Source organism: Histoplasma capsulatum (genome assembly GCF_000150115.1).
Source record: "Histoplasma capsulatum G186AR genomic scaffold supercont2.1, whole genome shotgun sequence".
In the NCBI taxonomy this organism is placed as follows: Eukaryota; Fungi; Ascomycota; class Eurotiomycetes; order Onygenales; family Ajellomycetaceae; genus Histoplasma; species Histoplasma capsulatum.
The window spans coordinates 2954938-2971813 of NW_025544801.1; the positions used below are offsets into that span (position 1 = coordinate 2954938).

Below are 16876 nucleotides of genomic sequence, written 5' to 3' on the forward strand. Positions count from 1 at the left end.
AATAATGATGCTTGCGGTTGAACAGAAGGTCCAGGAACTTGTCGCACATGTTGGCATCGCCAGAAACTGTTGCTCCCCGGTTGTGAGTTATTCAAGAACTGCTCACTATATTTCAGAGGAATCTTAACCGCCACTGACCCAACTAGCAGCCCAGTGAGAAGACTCCCTGTAGCTTGAATGTTGGAGTATCAGACAGGCAAACACCCATTGAACGCCAAAGGTACCAGCTCTGGCCCATCTGGAAGAAGCCAGGGATGGCATCTGGACGATGCACGCCAGATCTGAGCGATCTGAAGAACCAGTTTAAGGAGCGTGGAACGCTTTGTCGGCGTCGTAAAATTAGTGTTCCAGAATTAGGGCCTATGACGACCGTCCAGGAAAAGAACATAGATTCGCGTAAGTGTGCCTCTAATATCCCTAATTGCAGTCGTTACCGCTAACTTTCCTATAGCAACAATACCAGGTAAATTTCCTACTCATGAGCGGTCAAATAGCGCGCCTGGAGTATCGTCGAGCCAACCAACGTGTCAAGATTCTGCCCTTGATCCAGTTGGCGAGCCACCAAGTTTGTCGAGGGAGTCATTTGGAAACGTGCTTGGTCCTTCACCCATGGAAGACGATAGACATAAGTCAATAAAAAGGGCATCCTCAATACTGCTTCCTGATACGCTGGAAACATATCAATTTGCTGCAAACGTGGTTGGATCTTCCAAAAGTAATTTGCCCATTGCAGGTCTGGAACAAAACAAACTGGAAAATGACCAGCCACCCGAAGTACCACCAAAATCGCCTAGACTTGGTCTCCGAATCCCAACTACCCAGCCAACGATCAGTTTTTCCAGTGCCAGCTCAAACTCCTCTGTTACAACGTTGGCTGCTCCAACGAGCAGTATCTCAGCTGAGAAGTGTTCGGCACAGAGCTTCATATTTCCCTTACACGACAGGAACGCTGAAACACAGTCGGGATCATTTGACTTGGGACTATCCGCAGCCCCATCGGGTTCGCCGTCCCCACTGGAAGGTAGAGGCACTCGCAGCCATTCGAGGAACAGAAGTGTCGCAGTATGCCAAACGTATCGCAGCGCAATCACACCACCGCCCATGCTGCAAAGGAAGGGTTCAATGCCGCTAGGTAACAAGCCAGACTTCTCTCAAAATTCAATCACAGAGACACCCCCAAGGAATAAATCTCCAGTACAGAGTGCCGAGGTACCTAAGCCCAATAAGGAACCTTCAGACCATCCATTCCTGATCCTACCGGCCGGGATCCCAGCGCACACTGCCTCGAAATTGCTTCCACAGGATGAAATCGAGAGGGTGAAAATCCAAGCGTGGGAACAGGCCAAACGTTTTGAGATACTCAAGTACGCAGAAGTCAGATCACTTTCTAGGGTAAGTTTTCTTTGATTTTGCAATATTGGAGCTTTGTCCCTGTATTTATTTCAAGTTACTGAGGTTGGATAAGGAATTGCGAGCGCTCGATAAAAGGTGCGATTATCTCCGCAAAACCTACAAGTCTTTGCGATCCGGACGTCGAGGGCTGCACACACGAATGATCTCGTACCTCAAGTCACCCCGGGTCTCCAAATTCTCAAGGGAAGGCATCCTGAAGCAAGAAGAAGCCCTCTCCGAACTTGACCAGTCCATTGACGAATGGGCCTACAAGCTGGACCTTGCTGAAAATAGAAGGATTCGTATTCGACAGAAGTTGCTTGAGCACATGGCCGGCACAATGACGCTATGGACCCCACAGTGTGAAGGCGAGGCTCTAGCAGATGACCTGACACCTTTCCGAAGCCCCCCGAGTCCTCCAAGGGCGGGGACTCCACCATTTGTTAACCGCCGGGAGGTAGAGTCAATTAAGATATATGCAGATGCCGAATTGCAGGCGCTGTTCGCTAACATCGAAAAGGAGATGGAAAAGATGGTCCACCCTGTACCGTCAACCCCACCCCCAACCACGCTGATTTCCTAGTGGTTCAAATCACTGTGCCGTATTTATACACAGCGCAGTTCCTTTCGCGACGGACAAATCGTCCTAACCGCCTTTCCATATAACATCTCATGAATTTTCTTCATTCGGTGAATTTTTCGTCAATACCTCTCTTTAATGCAATTTCTTTTTAAGCGATACGATCATGTTTCAACGACACAGTCGACTCCGGTGGTTGGAAGCATGTGCCGATGTCAAATTCAAGTTCTCCTTTGCTATTGTGCTTCCTTGGTGTTATCGTCATTCCTGATTCATTTGTTTGAGTTTTGTTACCTACTACTAGTCTCCATGATGTTATGTTGTACGTATACTTGACGAAGTTAATGGGAGGATGGGTCAGAGGATGAATGATATAAGAAGTATTCTTTCTTCACATATATATATCCCAAGCAGAAGACGAAGGTGGACTAAAGATTGAAGCTACGTTTCGAGTCAATGGTTGAATTTAGCTCCGCCCGGAATAATGTTCAGCCGTCGGATTCTGGATTTTATAATTTCATCGCAAGATTCGAATTTCCTTTTCCAGTAGTCCATAGATTTCAAAATATTCGTCCCCCACCACTCCCAAACAGCTTACCACCCTTCTATACAATTAACTCCGGTTGCACCGTAGGCTATATTCCCTACCTGCACATCATGATCTCGAGAAATATGATACGACAATGCCAGACTGCAAAGTCTGCGTTGTCTATTCGTTCTATATCCAACCGTGCTTTTCCCGCAACAAGACCTGCATATTTGCAACCTCTTTCGCAATCTATAAAGCCTTTTCCTCCACGATTATTACGGCGATATTCATCTACGGAGTCCGAGGGAGCGGACCCCAAGAAAGAATCCGCCTCAGAAAAGAATGGCAACGAAAAGAAACCAGAAGATGCTGAAGAACTTGTTAAAAAGGAGCTCGAAGCTGCCAAAAAGGAAATTGTTGATCTCAAGGTATGAGGCCTGTTTGCGTCCGTCTCATTAGTTTTTATGCTTCTTTAATGGTGATAATCCTTCTAGAAGACATTACAGTACAATTTCAAAGGAAACAAATATCTAACATATTGAAACCATAATTATAGGATAAATATCTCCGCTCCGTTGCCGATTTCCGAAATCTTCAAGAACGCACACGCAGGGAGATAGAGACTGCCCGGTCTTTTGCTATCCAGCGATTCGCAACAGATCTCCTCGATTCAATTGATAATCTTGACCGCGCTCTCGCTGCCGTCCCTGTAGAAAAGATCTCTGGTCCGGGCGAGCAGGAGAACAAAGAACTGGCGGAACTGGTATCTGGCCTTCGGATGACCGAGCGTGTCCTGTTCAGTACATTGAACAAACATGGGTTGGAGAGATTCGACCCTTCTGAGCTGGTAGACGGCAAGCCTCAGAAGTTTGATCCAAAATTACACGAGGCAACCTTCATGGCTGCAGCGGAAGGAAAGGAGGATGGAGACGTGCTGCACGCCCAAACTAAAGGATTCATCCTTAATGGCCGTACACTAAGGGTAGGATGCTATTCCCCCATGATTTACTACTGAACAAAGCTGACACGATACGATTCGCAAAATTACAGGCTGCGAAAGTCGGAGTTGTAAAAAACTCCTAAGAACGAACTCATATACAATTTGCGAGTCGAAACAGGACCACTTGTCCTCCTCTTCGCTGCTCTATCATACAACGTCGCCGCTATCTCAACCACAATACAGATATTGAAGGCGATAGTCTCGTTTCTCCTACCAGAACCCCACACATTTCCGATTATAGCTACAATCCCTTTTGGCCCATTCATCTGCCTCACTCTATTCTCTGTATAATATCCATGCATGTATTCAACGCGGACAGGAAAAAAAATATATCTTGAATAAAATGGAAGAAAAATCACGGACGATGGCGTTTTTCCTATCTGGTACATTCATCATCTTCACTGCTTTGAGAGCTACTTCTTTGTTGAGCTCATACATACATTCATCCATATATCCCTCATTTTCCCAGTCTCTCTTGTATATTTATTATCTCCATTTTCATTTGCTTCTCTTTCATTATTCTTTTTTTCATCCCATTTTCCTATTATTATTATTATATATCTCTCCTCTCTTAATGTGTTCATCATCCTCACTGCCAGGCTTGGGACCGGTTGTACGATGCGATATGGTGGATTTCATTTTCTTCTTCAGCTTCTAGCCCTCCTTTATTTGTGACGCTTTCAAATATATTTTTATTAGAATGAGGCGTGGCCTTGGGGTGGGAGTTATTGTTATCCAACAAGCCATGAGCCTGAAAGCATTTTTCTAAAAGTACATGGTATTGTATGTAAAAAGAATCAAACAAGATGTATAGCCTCCAAACAAAGCCATCCATATAGATACTGTACATCTAGAATCGCCATTCATCATCTTATCTCCACACCAGCCTTCTCCACTAACTTCCTCCTCACCATTTCATGCAACTTATTCGTCTCCTCGTTCGTCAGGGTCCTCTCCAAACTCCGGTAGTTAACCCGATAGCATAAACTCTTCCGTCCTGTCTTCGGATGTGAGAATTCATCGACAAGCTGCACATCCTCTACTAAATCTCCGGCAACATCACGCACAATTTCCATTATATCGTTTTCATGGAATGGCATGCGACCGCCCGCAGCAGCAGCAGCTGAAGGTGGTAACCAAAACGCAACGTCCTTGTAGCATGCAGGGTGTTTGGAGAAGGGGATGAAGCGGGTGATTTTACCTGCTTGGAATTGGGAGAGGAAGCGCGGATCCCGGGACCAGAAGAGGCGGATGTCCGGGATATTGAAAAGGAGCATAGCGATGCGCTCGAGGCCGAGGCCGAAGGCCCAGCCGACGCGGTGTGGGACGCCAGCGGAGATGAGGAGTTCTTGCTTGACGACACCGCAACCGAGGACCTCAAGCCAGTCGCCTTGCCAGAATACCTCGAGCTCCCAAGATGGGCTGGTGAATGGGAAGTAGGCTTCGACCCACCGGACTTTGAGGGGTTCCTGGTCCGTGTGGGCGGATTCTGGAGTTCCTTCACGCGCTGCGGTGAAGATTTTAATGACAAGTCGCTCCAGAGAGCGTTTGAGGTGGGCCGCGATCGCTTCTGTCTCTTGGACACTGAGATGTTCTGCTTGCAGCGGGTTTCTTTGGGGGTGTATGGTTGGGTTCGGATCTTCGACTTTAACATTGTGAGCGGGGATCTTATTGGCGTCATTCATTATGGTCTCTGCGGTTTCCAGCGAGTATTTCAAGGGGTCTTCTCGAGGACGCTTCCATAATCTTGCGCACTCCATTTGGTGGAAGACTGGATAATGGCTGCGGTCAATAGCATCTCGTCTGTAAACATCTGCAATGACCGTATATCCCTCCTCGTCGGGGCATGCTTTCTCATTCAAGCCCAGGCGCTGGAAATAACTGTGCTGGTGAGCACTCGTATGTGTCCTCAAAACAGTAGTTTTGTTTACATAGTATGTATCCGTCCTACTTCGCCCAGGATGATTCGCAGGGAACCCGAGGATATCAAAGTTCTGCGCCGTCGAGACGATGGGGTTAGGTTCAGCATAGTTCCCAAACTCTGGCCCCGTGAATTGGCTCTCTATAAGCTGGCGCGTAATAGAAAGAGGGTGGTTTTCATCTAGATAGAGGCGACGTCCGATATGGGACAGAATATTGCCCGGTGTATTGGTCCATTCGTCGACATGGTGAATTTTGTCTCCGTCTTTGATGCCCTCCTGGGCCGGCCTGGCTGTTGATACCTGGCGATCAGGCTGGGATTTCGATTGCCCTAGAGCTCCCACTGGGGCTGAGTCTGCAGCCGCTGCTTCTGCTCCTGTTGATGTCGAGCTGTTGGATCTTGAGTTGACGAGGTGGGTCAATTGGCTCCGCGCAGGGCGATAATATCTTGCGGACTTTGCTGTGGCACGCCCCTGGTTAGAGGCCAGCCGCAGAATCCGGCCAGTGGCAAGCAGTCTCATGTCTCTGGGCCCTCTGTCGGTGCTCGTCCGTTCCCCTTTGTCCAGTCCGGGACAGAGTTAAATAACAAATTTTAGCTGGTGTCGCGGAAATCACGAATTTGCTCGAACCGTTATCCAAGTTAGTACCATAGCTGTCAGCTAAATCCCGGTTCAGCCAATAGACGGCGCCAATTGTTAAATCTTGGGTGGCGCCAGGGCGGCGGGTGAGAATTATGGGCGTCAGGGTGCGCTCCGTCCTCGGCCTCAAGATATAAAAATATATAGAACGAAACTTCGACACACCCTCGGCCCAGCAACGGACGGGATGTATGTGTGCACTGCTGAATTGCTACAATGGCAGATAGCGACAATATGAAGGGCTCTGAACCCTCGCCTGCTCAACAGTCGCTCCCTCCACGCCATTATCCCTTCTGGTTCGGAGGTTCTGCGTCTTGCATGGCGACCGCAACAACGCATCCCTTGGATCTATGTATGTCGCATTCCCATTTTTCATTTCTGCCGTGCTTAGGATACGTTTGACTGACGTTTGTTGCAAAAAATTTTTATAGTGAAGGTACTATCACCCCAAGTACTTTATACTTATCGATTTTAAAAGCTCAGTAAGTAATTATCTCTACCGGTTATAGGTCCGCCTCCAAACCCGTAAACCAGGGGATCCAGCTGGCATGCTCAGGACTGCCGCTCATATAGTCAAGAATAATGGAGTCCTGGGTCTATACAACGGTGTGCGTTTATATCTATCCCGAGCACGTTGTGGTGCATCTAAGTACAACCGGAGAAAAACTCACTGATGGATGAACGAAACCAGCTCTCCGCCTCCCTCCTTCGCGCAATCACATACTCAACCACCCGGTTCGGAATCTATGAAGAGCTGAAATCATATTTTAGCTCGGCGGAATCTTCCCCCTCTCTACCCACCCTTGTCCTCATGGCTTCAACTGCAGGCTTCGCTGGCGGGCTGGTAGGTAACCCGGCTGACGTTCTCAACGTCCGCATGCAATCCGACGCAGGCCTTCCCCCAGCCAAAAGACGAAACTACAAACACGCTTTACACGGACTGGTGCAGATGGTCAGCTCGGAGGGCCCATCAAGCCTATTCCGCGGTCTGTGGCCGAATTCAGCCCGCGCGGTCCTCATGAACGCTTCCCAGCTATCTACATACGATACCTTCAAGGACATATGCATCCAACACTTTGGCATGTCGGATAACATCAACACGCACTTCACCGCTTCGCTCATGGCCGGGTTCGTGGCGACATCTATATGTAGTCCCGTCGATGTGATAAAGACGAGGATCATGACGGCGAGCCCTGCGGAGTCGAGGGGCCAAGGCATCCTTGGCCTGTTGAAGGAGGTGTTTAGGAAAGAAGGGTTTTCGTGGATGTTCCGGGGCTGGACGCCTAGTTTTATCCGCCTGGCACCGCAAACTATTGCTACGTTCTTGTTTTTGGAAGAGCATAAGAAAATATACCGTGCCTTGTTTCCGCGGACTGAGGACGCTATTCTCTAACACCTGAAAGAAAAAGGGCAAAACACGTAAAGAAAATACCTGACCCACGGGGGACGATGACCACCTAATCCTTGGCTTTAGATTGGATCAAACAGTGTCTCCTCACTACGCCTCAATTTTGTATTCCCGGTTTCCGTTCCACTTTCTATCACCCAACAGCTTAACTCGATGTCAACTCCTCTAGTTATAATCTGGATACCCAGTTTATATGGATAACCCAACCACATTTCTATCTCTTTACGACGTGATATGAACTTCATATATCTAACCTTGCGAAAATTTCCCCATGATCTTTTCGCGAAGGATCAACAGCTACAGCTGCGCTACAATCACCTTATGTTTTTTCGTTTGAACAAACTTATAGACCTATATAGAGGACGAACATGGACGTTGAAGATTCCAAAATGGGGGCCCTATAGATAGATATCCTACAGTAATGGTACAGATAAACCCGGCTTTGAAAAAACCTCTTTGCCTTTCTTTTCTAATAGCAAAAAAGTAGTTGCTTGTTATTCTTGTAGCTAGGCCCGGGATGAATGAGATAATAACGTAGAAAACAAGAGTTCAACCTTCGTGAGCTACACATGTCATTCATTGTTACTTGTCTGCTCATCTTGTTATTTTAAGAGTCTAATAAAATGACATATCACTCCCACGAATGAAAACTACCGAGGGTAGGAAGGAAGAACTGAATATTTTGCGCCGTCTTTTCTCAAACCAAAATTGCAACCAAAATTGAAGTAAAGAAAATAATATGAGAATAGACAACTTCCTAAACGTTTTTTTTTTTTTTTTTTTTTTTTTTTTTTGAAAATATATCCTGTATATGCATTGGAAGGTCCTCTCAAAGTTGCTGATTGACCATTAATTGACCATTTTCTACTATTACAAAATTGTAGTGAGGTAGGGGTCTGAGAGGTGAGTGTGCACTCATGTACAAGGGAATAATTCATAGATGCCCCGTGTTATGTTGACATATTTGATACAGAGCTTGTGTCCACTGATCCCCCCCCTTTTTTTTAATTGTCCATCTCCTTTTGTTTAAAATAAAACAAAAATTCCTTTCAATCCTTTATAATTCATCGACAACGGACTCTTTTAATATAATGCACATTGACTACCGATCGAGACGGGCGGGGAAGTTGCCGGCTTCTGTTTGACAGAAGACAGATTAATATATATATGTAGGTTCTTATGAGTTCGAACTTGATATCAGGGCTGAAAACATACCGCGTTGGTCATCCCATCTGTCGGTCCAACCCTTCGGGCAGAGTGATCTGTAGGCGAGATAGAACTATAGAAGGCAAGAGAGACTATATGTTAATATCGTTATACTATCATCGATCGTCTTGGTCTGGGCATACATAGGCAATGACGCGTGGCAATGTTGGAGACATGGTCGTGGTATGGAGTAGATTTTGCGTCATTCTTACCTGTTTGCAAGGGCGGAAGTCTTCACCCTTGGCTATGATGCACTTGTGGTAGTCGACATAATTTTGCCAGCAGTGTTTCGTTCTGTGGTTTTCAAAGAGGATTTTAGTAAGTTAAACGAGCTCTCCATGCGACAACGATGAACAATATCGAGAAAGAATTGAAAATTTTAATCATAATCGCTTTACGGAAAAATTGGATAAATCTTACTGGTTTTGATTGGGGAAACGGGCATCGTAGCCTTATTGTTTGTTTTACCGTGGCAAGGTCAGTTTCCATTTGACCTTTAAAGTTGGGGTTTTTCACAATGGGTTCTTCGGAATGTAGGAAAAGCCATGGGGAAATCATTGTGCTCCTTATCCTATAGCTCATTTCTCTCTTTATTACATACCGGCTGTTGCGGGGACGACTTAGTTAGCTGAGGAGTTCTTTCATCAACATGGGTTGTGTGTTCGAGAGAGAAATAAGGCGATGTTCCTACCAGTAACGAATTTGAAAGGCTTGGTTTCGACGGGTTCGTCGGGGTCAGCGTCTGGGATGGGGCTCATGTTGTAGATGGTAATGATTGGTGCAACAATTGCGTTGGTATACCGCAGTAAACAGTGATGTTGAAGATGGCAGACGTTGATGTTGAATGTTCGAAGAAAAGAGATGAGGTTTGGTTGGCTTGAGTGGTCTGACCTAACAAATCCCGTGAGCCGGCGAGAGTTGGCTGCTCATTGGGTGGCGAGATATAGGCCCGTTTCCAACATCGACAACTTCGAACTTCGCTTCCACCTCCGTTTGTCACTCCAATTATATCCACCACCACGAGATTTCCCCCTCTGCCTGTGATATTCAGTCACCATGTTCGCTACTCGCCCGCTGAGAATGCAGGTCACCCGGCCGCTCTTGGGTCCTTTGCCCGTTAGTCAATTATCCCTTCTCAAACTTGCCTTATGCCTGCCATGAAATCTGCGACCTTGCTAACTTAGGTGTCGATTTAGAAGGAAAACCAGAGTGGTATTTAATTCTCTCCCCTTCATTAACACCCAACAACTACAATCCGTAAAAGAAGGAGAAGGACAGGAACTCTGCTGACCCAATTGCACAGCTCACACCATCTCCCAGCGCCTACGAACCCTGAAGAAGATTCCTCCAGAATTACTCCCGCTTGGTACGTTCTCAAATTTGAAATAAAGCACTTTTCAATACCCGTATATTATTGCATTTCATTACATGATATACTAATTTGGCTGTTTCGTTGCTTCATACAGGCGCTGTCCTTTGGTAAGAAGTTCTCATTATCACCCCGCGAGGAAAGCAAAACATATCAAAACCAAATCAAAACGCCCTCTCACTCCACAAATGCCCGCCTGGAAGAAGGATGATGAAAAAGAAAGAAAGAACATACAAAGTGAAAGCCGATTCCACATAAAACCACATACTAACCCATGCATCTCAAAATACAGCGTCGCCCTCGGCGCAGGAATATACTCCAGCATCAAAAAGTTCAGAACGGACAAGACCCTCCGCCTCTCGCGACCCAAGCCTGAAGATATCCAGCACTAGAATGGGAAACCTGTAACGGACGGTTTGTTGATAGTTTTGGGGGTATGACAGAAAAACTGGTGCCAATAAGAATGGCATCAATCGTGTGCGCAAAGTGTATTGCGGGATCCGAGAAGGATGATTGGAAGGATCCGTGTTCCGATTTTATAATCTGTATTGTTAGGCCCGCGCGTGTGGCATGTCTGTGTGAGTGCGTGTGGAGTAAATTTGGTGTCTGTATATAATCCTTTTTTCCCTTCTCCTTTCTGGAAACGTGGGTTTTCAATACCCTACACGCGCACAAAAAGAAACAAGGTAACGTCTCCCTCAGGATTTTTGCAATCAAATTCTCATTTGACGGTTTTCTGCTACCCGCATTTATGGTAAATGTCAAATTTATAAGCGTATCCTGGAAAACCACCCGCAAGCATTATTTATTCGGGCTTTGGGCCAGCGACGTCCAGTCCCTCCAAGCCCTGCATGGGATCTTCAGGCCGGCTGTTACTCGATCCCGTTCCGCCCTGCCCAGTAGCGACTCTGTCCTCTTCGCTGACCGCATGTTGAGCCAGATAGCCCTCCTAATCATCATCGTGAGAAGCTATACTTTTAAGAAAAAACGAATACATATTTGCAAAAACTCACCTGTTGCCAAATAGCAGTCTTACTCCCCAGGCCCTCATTACTATCCTTTTGCGGCTTCGCCGCGGCAACTTTAATTATACGTCCGTACAACTCGCTCTGGTCCATATTATCAATGGCTTCCTTGGCATCCTGGGGGTCTTCGAACTCGACATATCCGAAGCCCCGGTGCAGATCGGTCGAGGAAGGAGCTTCGGGCTTGGGGAGCGAGATATCTGCAATTTCACCAAAGGGGAGGAAGGCCTCTGTCAGGGTACGAAGTGTGACGCTTTGGTCAAGGCCTCCGACGTAGATTGTGTTCTTTAGTCTTGATGATTCGGACATTCTGGCGAGGAGTAGTATGTGGGACCGGGGAGGGTGGAATGGAATGGGGAATTGCGCCCTTAGAGTATTGTATTCATATAGCTTTGAGATATGAATAACTTCTCGGGGCGTATGTTTGTTAGAAAAGAGACATATTTATTTGAACTTTTGGAAGGATAATTGATACATTGATCGTTTTCGGGCCAAACTGTGGCCCAGGATCAGATATAGAAGGTCACGTGGAGATTCATGCGGCGGTGGCTGGTGTTGGTGGCTCCTCCACACAGAAGGACACCTGGATCAATATCAACCTTGCCAGACCAGAATACGGAAATATTCGGAGAGACTGAACGACGACTCTCCATATTGAGACGCCTTATTTTCTTCCTACCCACTAGATCTCCGGTCCCCAGATTGTCACCTATATTAGTTACGTATTCCCCGTCCCTGGGCGAACGACATAACCGCCTGGGACTCCTATCCAAGTTCCGCTTAAACCCCTTTCTCCCCCCATTATGGTCCGTCTAAGGGAAATCCCCCGCACAGCGGCCTTTGCTTGGTCCCCTGGTTCCGCTTCCCCGTACATCGCTACTGGAACGCGTGCCGGTGCTGTTGATGCGGACTTCTCCAACGAGACCGACTTGGAACTCTGGGATCTTGCTTTGGAACAGGAGGGAGGTTCTGCGGAGTTACAGCCGGCTGCAAAACTTAGCACTGAGTCTGGGTACGGTTTACTTTAACTTCCGTGCAGAATGGGGACATTTGAAATAATATATTGTTTTGGAACTAATGGCTTGTTTTGTAAAGATTCCATGATCTTGCCTGGACAGAGTCGGAGGATAGTTCTAGGGGTATCATCGCAGGTGCATTGGAAAATGGATCGTTGGATCTTTGGAATGCTGATAAGCTGTTGAGCGGAGCGAGGTGGGTTTGTCTAGATCAATATATGCTTCCACCAGCTGCAACACCCTTCCGCATTACTAATATTAGTTCGATCAAAGCGACCCGCTGGTATCGAGGGCCTCGCAGCATTCCGGTCCCGTGAAAACGCTTCAATTCAATCCGCGACACTCGAACCTTCTAGCTACCGGCGGAAGCAAGGGAGAGGTTCGTATTTCCATGTCCTAAAGCGGCTTACTCAATTGGAGCACGTTCTCATACCCTATCTATCTATATAGCTTTTCATCTCAGACTTGAACAATATCGACCATCCGTTCCGACTGGGGAACGTCAATGCGAGACTGGACGACATTGAATGTCTTGACTGGAACAAGAAAGTGCCGCATATTTTAGTCACTGGGAGCAGCGCAGGCTTCGTAACCGTGTGGGACGTCAAGACCAAAAAGGAGAGTTTAACTTTGAACAATTTGGGGCGGAAAGCTGTTAGTGCTGTTGCATGGGATCCGGAAAAGGTATATATACTATTATCCTATATTATTAAAGTCTCGCTTTCTGAAATGCATAGAATTTTGTTAACTTCTTTTAATAGCCAACGAAACTCATCACCTCTATTCCTCTTGAGACAGATCCGTTAATTTTAGTTTGGGATTTGCGCAATTCCAATGCCCCTGAAAGAGTAAGCCCATATCAGCCCCCTTCCTTACGGGGAGTAGCTAACTTGAAATAGGTATTGAGAGGCCATGAATCTGGAGTGTTATCACTTTCGTGGTGTGCTCAGGATCCGGATCTACTATTGTCCAGTGGCAAGGACAATCGGACCATTTGCTGGAATCCTCAAACCGGGGTTCAATACGGTGAATTCCCCGTCGTGACGAACTGGACTTTCCTGACACGATGGAACCCACACAGTCCGAATATGTTTGCTACAGCTTCATTTGATGGTAGAATTTCCATTCAAACTATCCAAAATACCAAGAGTGATGCCATTGCACAGGCCGGAGCAAGCCAGGTTCAACCTGTGGACGATGAAGACTTTTTCGCAAAGGCTCAGTCACAACCACAGGCTTCCACGTTCTCGTTGCCAACAGCCCCCAAATGGTTGCAAAGGCCTAGCAGTGTTTCGTTTGGCTTTGGCGGTAGAGTCATCTCCGTCGGCTTGACTGACCCTAGCAAGCCTGCCTCTCGCACCTCTAAAGTCAGAATAACTCCGTTCGAAGTAGATTCAATTCTCAGCAGTACCACTCAAACATTTGAGGAAGCTCTTAAAGCAGGCGATCTACGTAGCATATGCGAAACTAGAATTGAAAATGCGCAAAACGATTCGGACAGGGCTGACTGGAAGATTATTGAATCATTGATATCTGACAATCCAAAAAAGCAGGTCATTAATTATTTGGGTTTTTCGAGCGAGGTTGATGAAACGGCTGACAGCCTCTCGAAACTTGGGCTGGGGAAGGGTGAAGATGGGGGGGCTAATGGGGTGCCGGAATCAGATTCTCGTGGTCCGGGAGTAAAGAAACACAAACGGTTATCTTCGATTTTCGATACACATGCAGACAGTGACAACTTCCTTACCGACTTGTCTGCGTCTAAAGGTGCCAAGACGAATAATCCGTTCCAGATCTACACTGGTTCGGAATCTGAGGCTGATAGAGGAATCACACGAGCGCTCCTTCTCGGAGACTTCGAAAAGGCGCTTGACATATGTCTCCAGGAAGACCGGATGTCTGATGCTTTTATGGTTGCGATATGCGGAGGCCAAAAGTGCATTGACAAAGCCCAGGAAGCCTATTTCCAAAAACAATTGGAAGGGCCGAACTATCTCAGATTGATGGCTGCTATCGTTGGCAAAAACCTGTGGGACATTGTCCATAATGCAGGCCTTGCAAACTGGAAGGAGGCCATTGCTACTATCTGCACCTTTGCAACCGATGCAGAATTCCCTGATCTCTGCGAGACGCTGGGAGACAGGCTAGAGGAACAGGCCAAAGCCGAAGGCGACAAGGAAGGTCGTAAAAATGCGGCTTTCTGCTTTTTGGCTAGCTCAAAGCTTGAGAAAGTCGTGGGAATCTGGATTGATGAACTTCAAGAGAACGAAAATAAGGCTATTCAGGAAGCCACTAACGGCGAAACGAGTTTCTCGATCCATGTCCGTGCTCTGCAAAGCCTAATCGAGAAAGTGACTGTGTTCCGCCATGTGACGAAGTTTGAAGATGCAGAAAAGCAAAAGCCGTCTGATTGGAAGCTTACCCTTCTCTATGACAAGTATATTGAATATGCTGACGTCGCTGCCGCCCATGGACAATTGGGCGTCGCAGAAAGGTATCTTGACCTACTACCCCAATCTCATCCTGCCGCGGTGGTCGCAAGAAATCGGATCAAGCTCGCTACCGAGAAGACTACCGCGAGATCAGCTCCTGCGCATATCTCTGCCGCCTCCCATTTGACTACGAAACCTCTTCAACAGCCCAATGTTCCTCATGGAATGTACAACCCAAGCGCACCCATGACCCAAGCAAACAACCTTTACAAACCGCCAGCTCCTATGCAAGTCAGCAATCCATATGCTCCAACAGGCGCCTCATCTGCCTATTCTCCAGCTGGCTATCAACCGTCGCAACAACATCAGCCAACGGTTCCTCTTGGAGGCCCACCACAAGCATTTGGAACTGCCCAGCAATCAAACATCGCCCCACCACCCCGTGCTGCCAATCAATCACCATCAACGGTTACATCTTACACACAGGCAACGAATCTTCCAGCCTGGAATGATTTGCCTGAAGGGTTTGCCAAAGCTCCAACACCACGACGCGGTACCCCGAGCGCAGCTGCTGCTACCATCAGCTCACCCTTCCCTCACCAGCAACCCCCACAACCTTCACAATCCCCCCAAACGATGTCCCCTCACCAGCCTCCACCCCCTAGACAAAGGACCTCGATGGCAGTCCCACCTCCACCCAGAGGCCCAGCTCCCCCGCGAATGACATCACCTCCAGCAGTGGGTCAGCCGCATGGATTCCAAGCACCCGAAAGACCTCCCTCAACTTCAAGCGCATATACCCCAACCACTCAGCATGCCCCAACTGGGCCAGGGATGAACGTTCCTCAAATCCCTCGTGGGCCTTCGCCTTACAATGCACCTCCAACCGGACCACCGCCCTCCAATCGATATGCGCCAAGCCCTGCAGCGCAACCATCTGCTCCTCAACCTCCTCGACCGGCGGTTGCGGCACCACCGCCCACTGGGCCTCCTGCACCTGCGCCAGCCCAATCTCCATATGCGTACCAACATCCTCCTCCTCCTGCACATGGGTCATACGCGCCACCTAGCGCCCCTACGGGGGCAAGACCAGATCATCAGCCCCAGCACCAGCCTCCACCCCCAGGTTCTTCACCAGTTTCGCGACCAGGAACTGCACAATCGCAGAGGAAACCAGCCCCAGCTGCGAAATATCGTAAGTTTCACATCCCCCCCAAATATATTTATAATACAATACCCTTGTACATCAAAACTAAGTACGAGTAAAACAATAACTCGAAACAGCACCCGGTGACCGCTCCCACATTCCTGCCAATGCTCAGCCAATCTTCGAAATCCTTTCTACAGACATGCAGCGTGTCAAAGCGCGTGCACCAACCTCGTTTAAGGCGCAGGTCAACGACGCAGAGCGACGGCTGAATATACTCTTTGACCACTTGAACAATGAAGATCTGCTTAAGCCTGCTACGGTAGAGAGCATGGCTGAACTTGCGCGGGCGCTGCAGGCCCGCGATTACGAAACGGCGCAGTCGATACATTTGGATATTTTCACTAATCGGAACGATGAGTGTGGGAATTGGATGGTGAGTTTTTCTCTTCTTTTTCCCCCCCAGTAATTCGGGCAGTGTTCATTGTATTCCATACAATGAATACATGGGATGAAGGATGTGGCTAACGACTTTACTATTTTGCAACTTAGGTTGGTGTGAAACGGTTGATTGGCATGAGCAGAGCGACGCCTTGAATTTAGCGATTATAAACTGTTTTCAAATCTACGTTTTCGTTCTCGTTCTTTCGTTTTCGTTTTTCATCGTCTTTCTCATTTATACGACGCCTTCCTTTGTTCAGGTGACTTATTTATCAGAAGTAAACGTAAGCCCAAAATGGAGGGAAGGTTGAAACCATGAACATATATATTGTTGTCTCTTCTACATCTTTTTTTGTCTTTTTCTTTGCCTTTTTCGTTCGAATATGAATATCAATTTGAAGTTGTGGTTTTGTTTGAAGGTTCAAAATGTAATTCCAAAATGTTTGATTGTTTGAGGATAACATTGGTCCTTTCTTCATTTACCGACTATTTTCTACTCTTTCCCTATTCCCATATGGCATTGAGGTATAGTCGAAAGGTTGTGTGCATAAAACCGCTCCGTCCACTAACATCTATGGACGTTAACCCAACACCTCAAACCTATTAGGACAGAAAGCAGTAGCCACAACCGTGGAGTATGCTGGGCATCGATTGGATTGATGAACAAAATACTACTGCAATGTGCAAGCAACGCTGAGGACATCGTGGCTAAGAAGGAGCCGTTGAAGATGGTATGTCAATGCAGATGACAGAGGAGGTGTGAAAAAAGTACT

At 47.3% G+C, this 16876-nt stretch overlaps 8 protein-coding genes across 8 annotated transcripts; 5 read left to right on the plus strand and 3 right to left on the minus strand.

Annotated features, from left to right (window-relative positions):
• Window positions 1–4: 4 nt before the first annotated feature.
• On the plus strand, window positions 5–2312 carry HCBG_00954 (uncharacterized protein; the record flags this gene model as incomplete). The annotated part of the gene is made up of 4 exons (XM_045428004.1): window positions 5–82; window positions 147–396; window positions 452–1392; window positions 1466–2312. The coding sequence occupies 4 exons, from the start codon at window positions 5–7 to the stop codon at window positions 1973–1975; spliced, it is 1779 nt and encodes a 592-aa protein (XP_045291979.1).
• Window positions 2313–2556: 244 nt separating this feature from the next.
• Window positions 2557–3516, plus strand: HCBG_00955 (mitochondrial grpe; the record flags this gene model as incomplete). The annotated part of the gene is made up of 2 exons (XM_045428005.1): window positions 2557–2929; window positions 3058–3516. The coding sequence occupies 2 exons, from the start codon at window positions 2630–2632 to the stop codon at window positions 3514–3516; spliced, it is 759 nt and encodes a 252-aa protein (XP_045291980.1).
• Window positions 3517–3550: 34 nt separating this feature from the next.
• On the minus strand, window positions 3551–6022 carry HCBG_00956 (phenylalanyl-tRNA synthetase; the record flags this gene model as incomplete). Its single annotated transcript, XM_045428006.1, has 1 exon — window positions 3551–6022. The coding sequence occupies one exon, from the start codon at window positions 5940–5942 to the stop codon at window positions 4368–4370; it is 1575 nt and encodes a 524-aa protein (XP_045291981.1).
• A 216-nt stretch (window positions 6023–6238) lies between these two features.
• On the plus strand, window positions 6239–7919 carry HCBG_00957 (mitochondrial dicarboxylate transporter; the record flags this gene model as incomplete). The annotated part of the gene is made up of 3 exons (XM_045428007.1): window positions 6239–6411; window positions 6491–6667; window positions 6751–7919. The coding sequence occupies 2 exons, from the start codon at window positions 6608–6610 to the stop codon at window positions 7450–7452; spliced, it is 762 nt and encodes a 253-aa protein (XP_045291982.1).
• Window positions 7920–8382: 463 nt separating this feature from the next.
• On the minus strand, window positions 8383–9431 carry HCBG_00958 (cytochrome c oxidase subunit VIb; the record flags this gene model as incomplete). The annotated part of the gene is made up of 5 exons (XM_045428008.1): window positions 8383–8604; window positions 8683–8746; window positions 8886–8967; window positions 9094–9124; window positions 9365–9431. The coding sequence occupies 5 exons, from the start codon at window positions 9429–9431 to the stop codon at window positions 8570–8572; spliced, it is 279 nt and encodes a 92-aa protein (XP_045291983.1).
• A 298-nt stretch (window positions 9432–9729) lies between these two features.
• Window positions 9730–10434, plus strand: HCBG_00959 (uncharacterized protein; the record flags this gene model as incomplete). The annotated part of the gene is made up of 4 exons (XM_045428009.1): window positions 9730–9778; window positions 9870–9885; window positions 9977–10039; window positions 10335–10434. The coding sequence occupies 4 exons, from the start codon at window positions 9730–9732 to the stop codon at window positions 10432–10434; spliced, it is 228 nt and encodes a 75-aa protein (XP_045291984.1).
• Window positions 10435–10847: 413 nt separating this feature from the next.
• HCBG_00960 (nuclear cap-binding protein) lies at window positions 10848–11376 on the minus strand (the record flags this gene model as incomplete). The annotated part of the gene is made up of 2 exons (XM_045428010.1): window positions 10848–10991; window positions 11056–11376. The coding sequence occupies 2 exons, from the start codon at window positions 11374–11376 to the stop codon at window positions 10848–10850; spliced, it is 465 nt and encodes a 154-aa protein (XP_045291985.1).
• Window positions 11377–11870: 494 nt separating this feature from the next.
• Window positions 11871–16584, plus strand: HCBG_00961 (protein transporter SEC31; the record flags this gene model as incomplete). The annotated part of the gene is made up of 8 exons (XM_045428011.1): window positions 11871–12079; window positions 12163–12279; window positions 12357–12462; window positions 12534–12767; window positions 12845–12931; window positions 12983–15710; window positions 15800–16098; window positions 16215–16584. The coding sequence occupies 8 exons, from the start codon at window positions 11871–11873 to the stop codon at window positions 16257–16259; spliced, it is 3825 nt and encodes a 1274-aa protein (XP_045291986.1).
• Window positions 16585–16876: the final 292 nt, after the last annotated feature.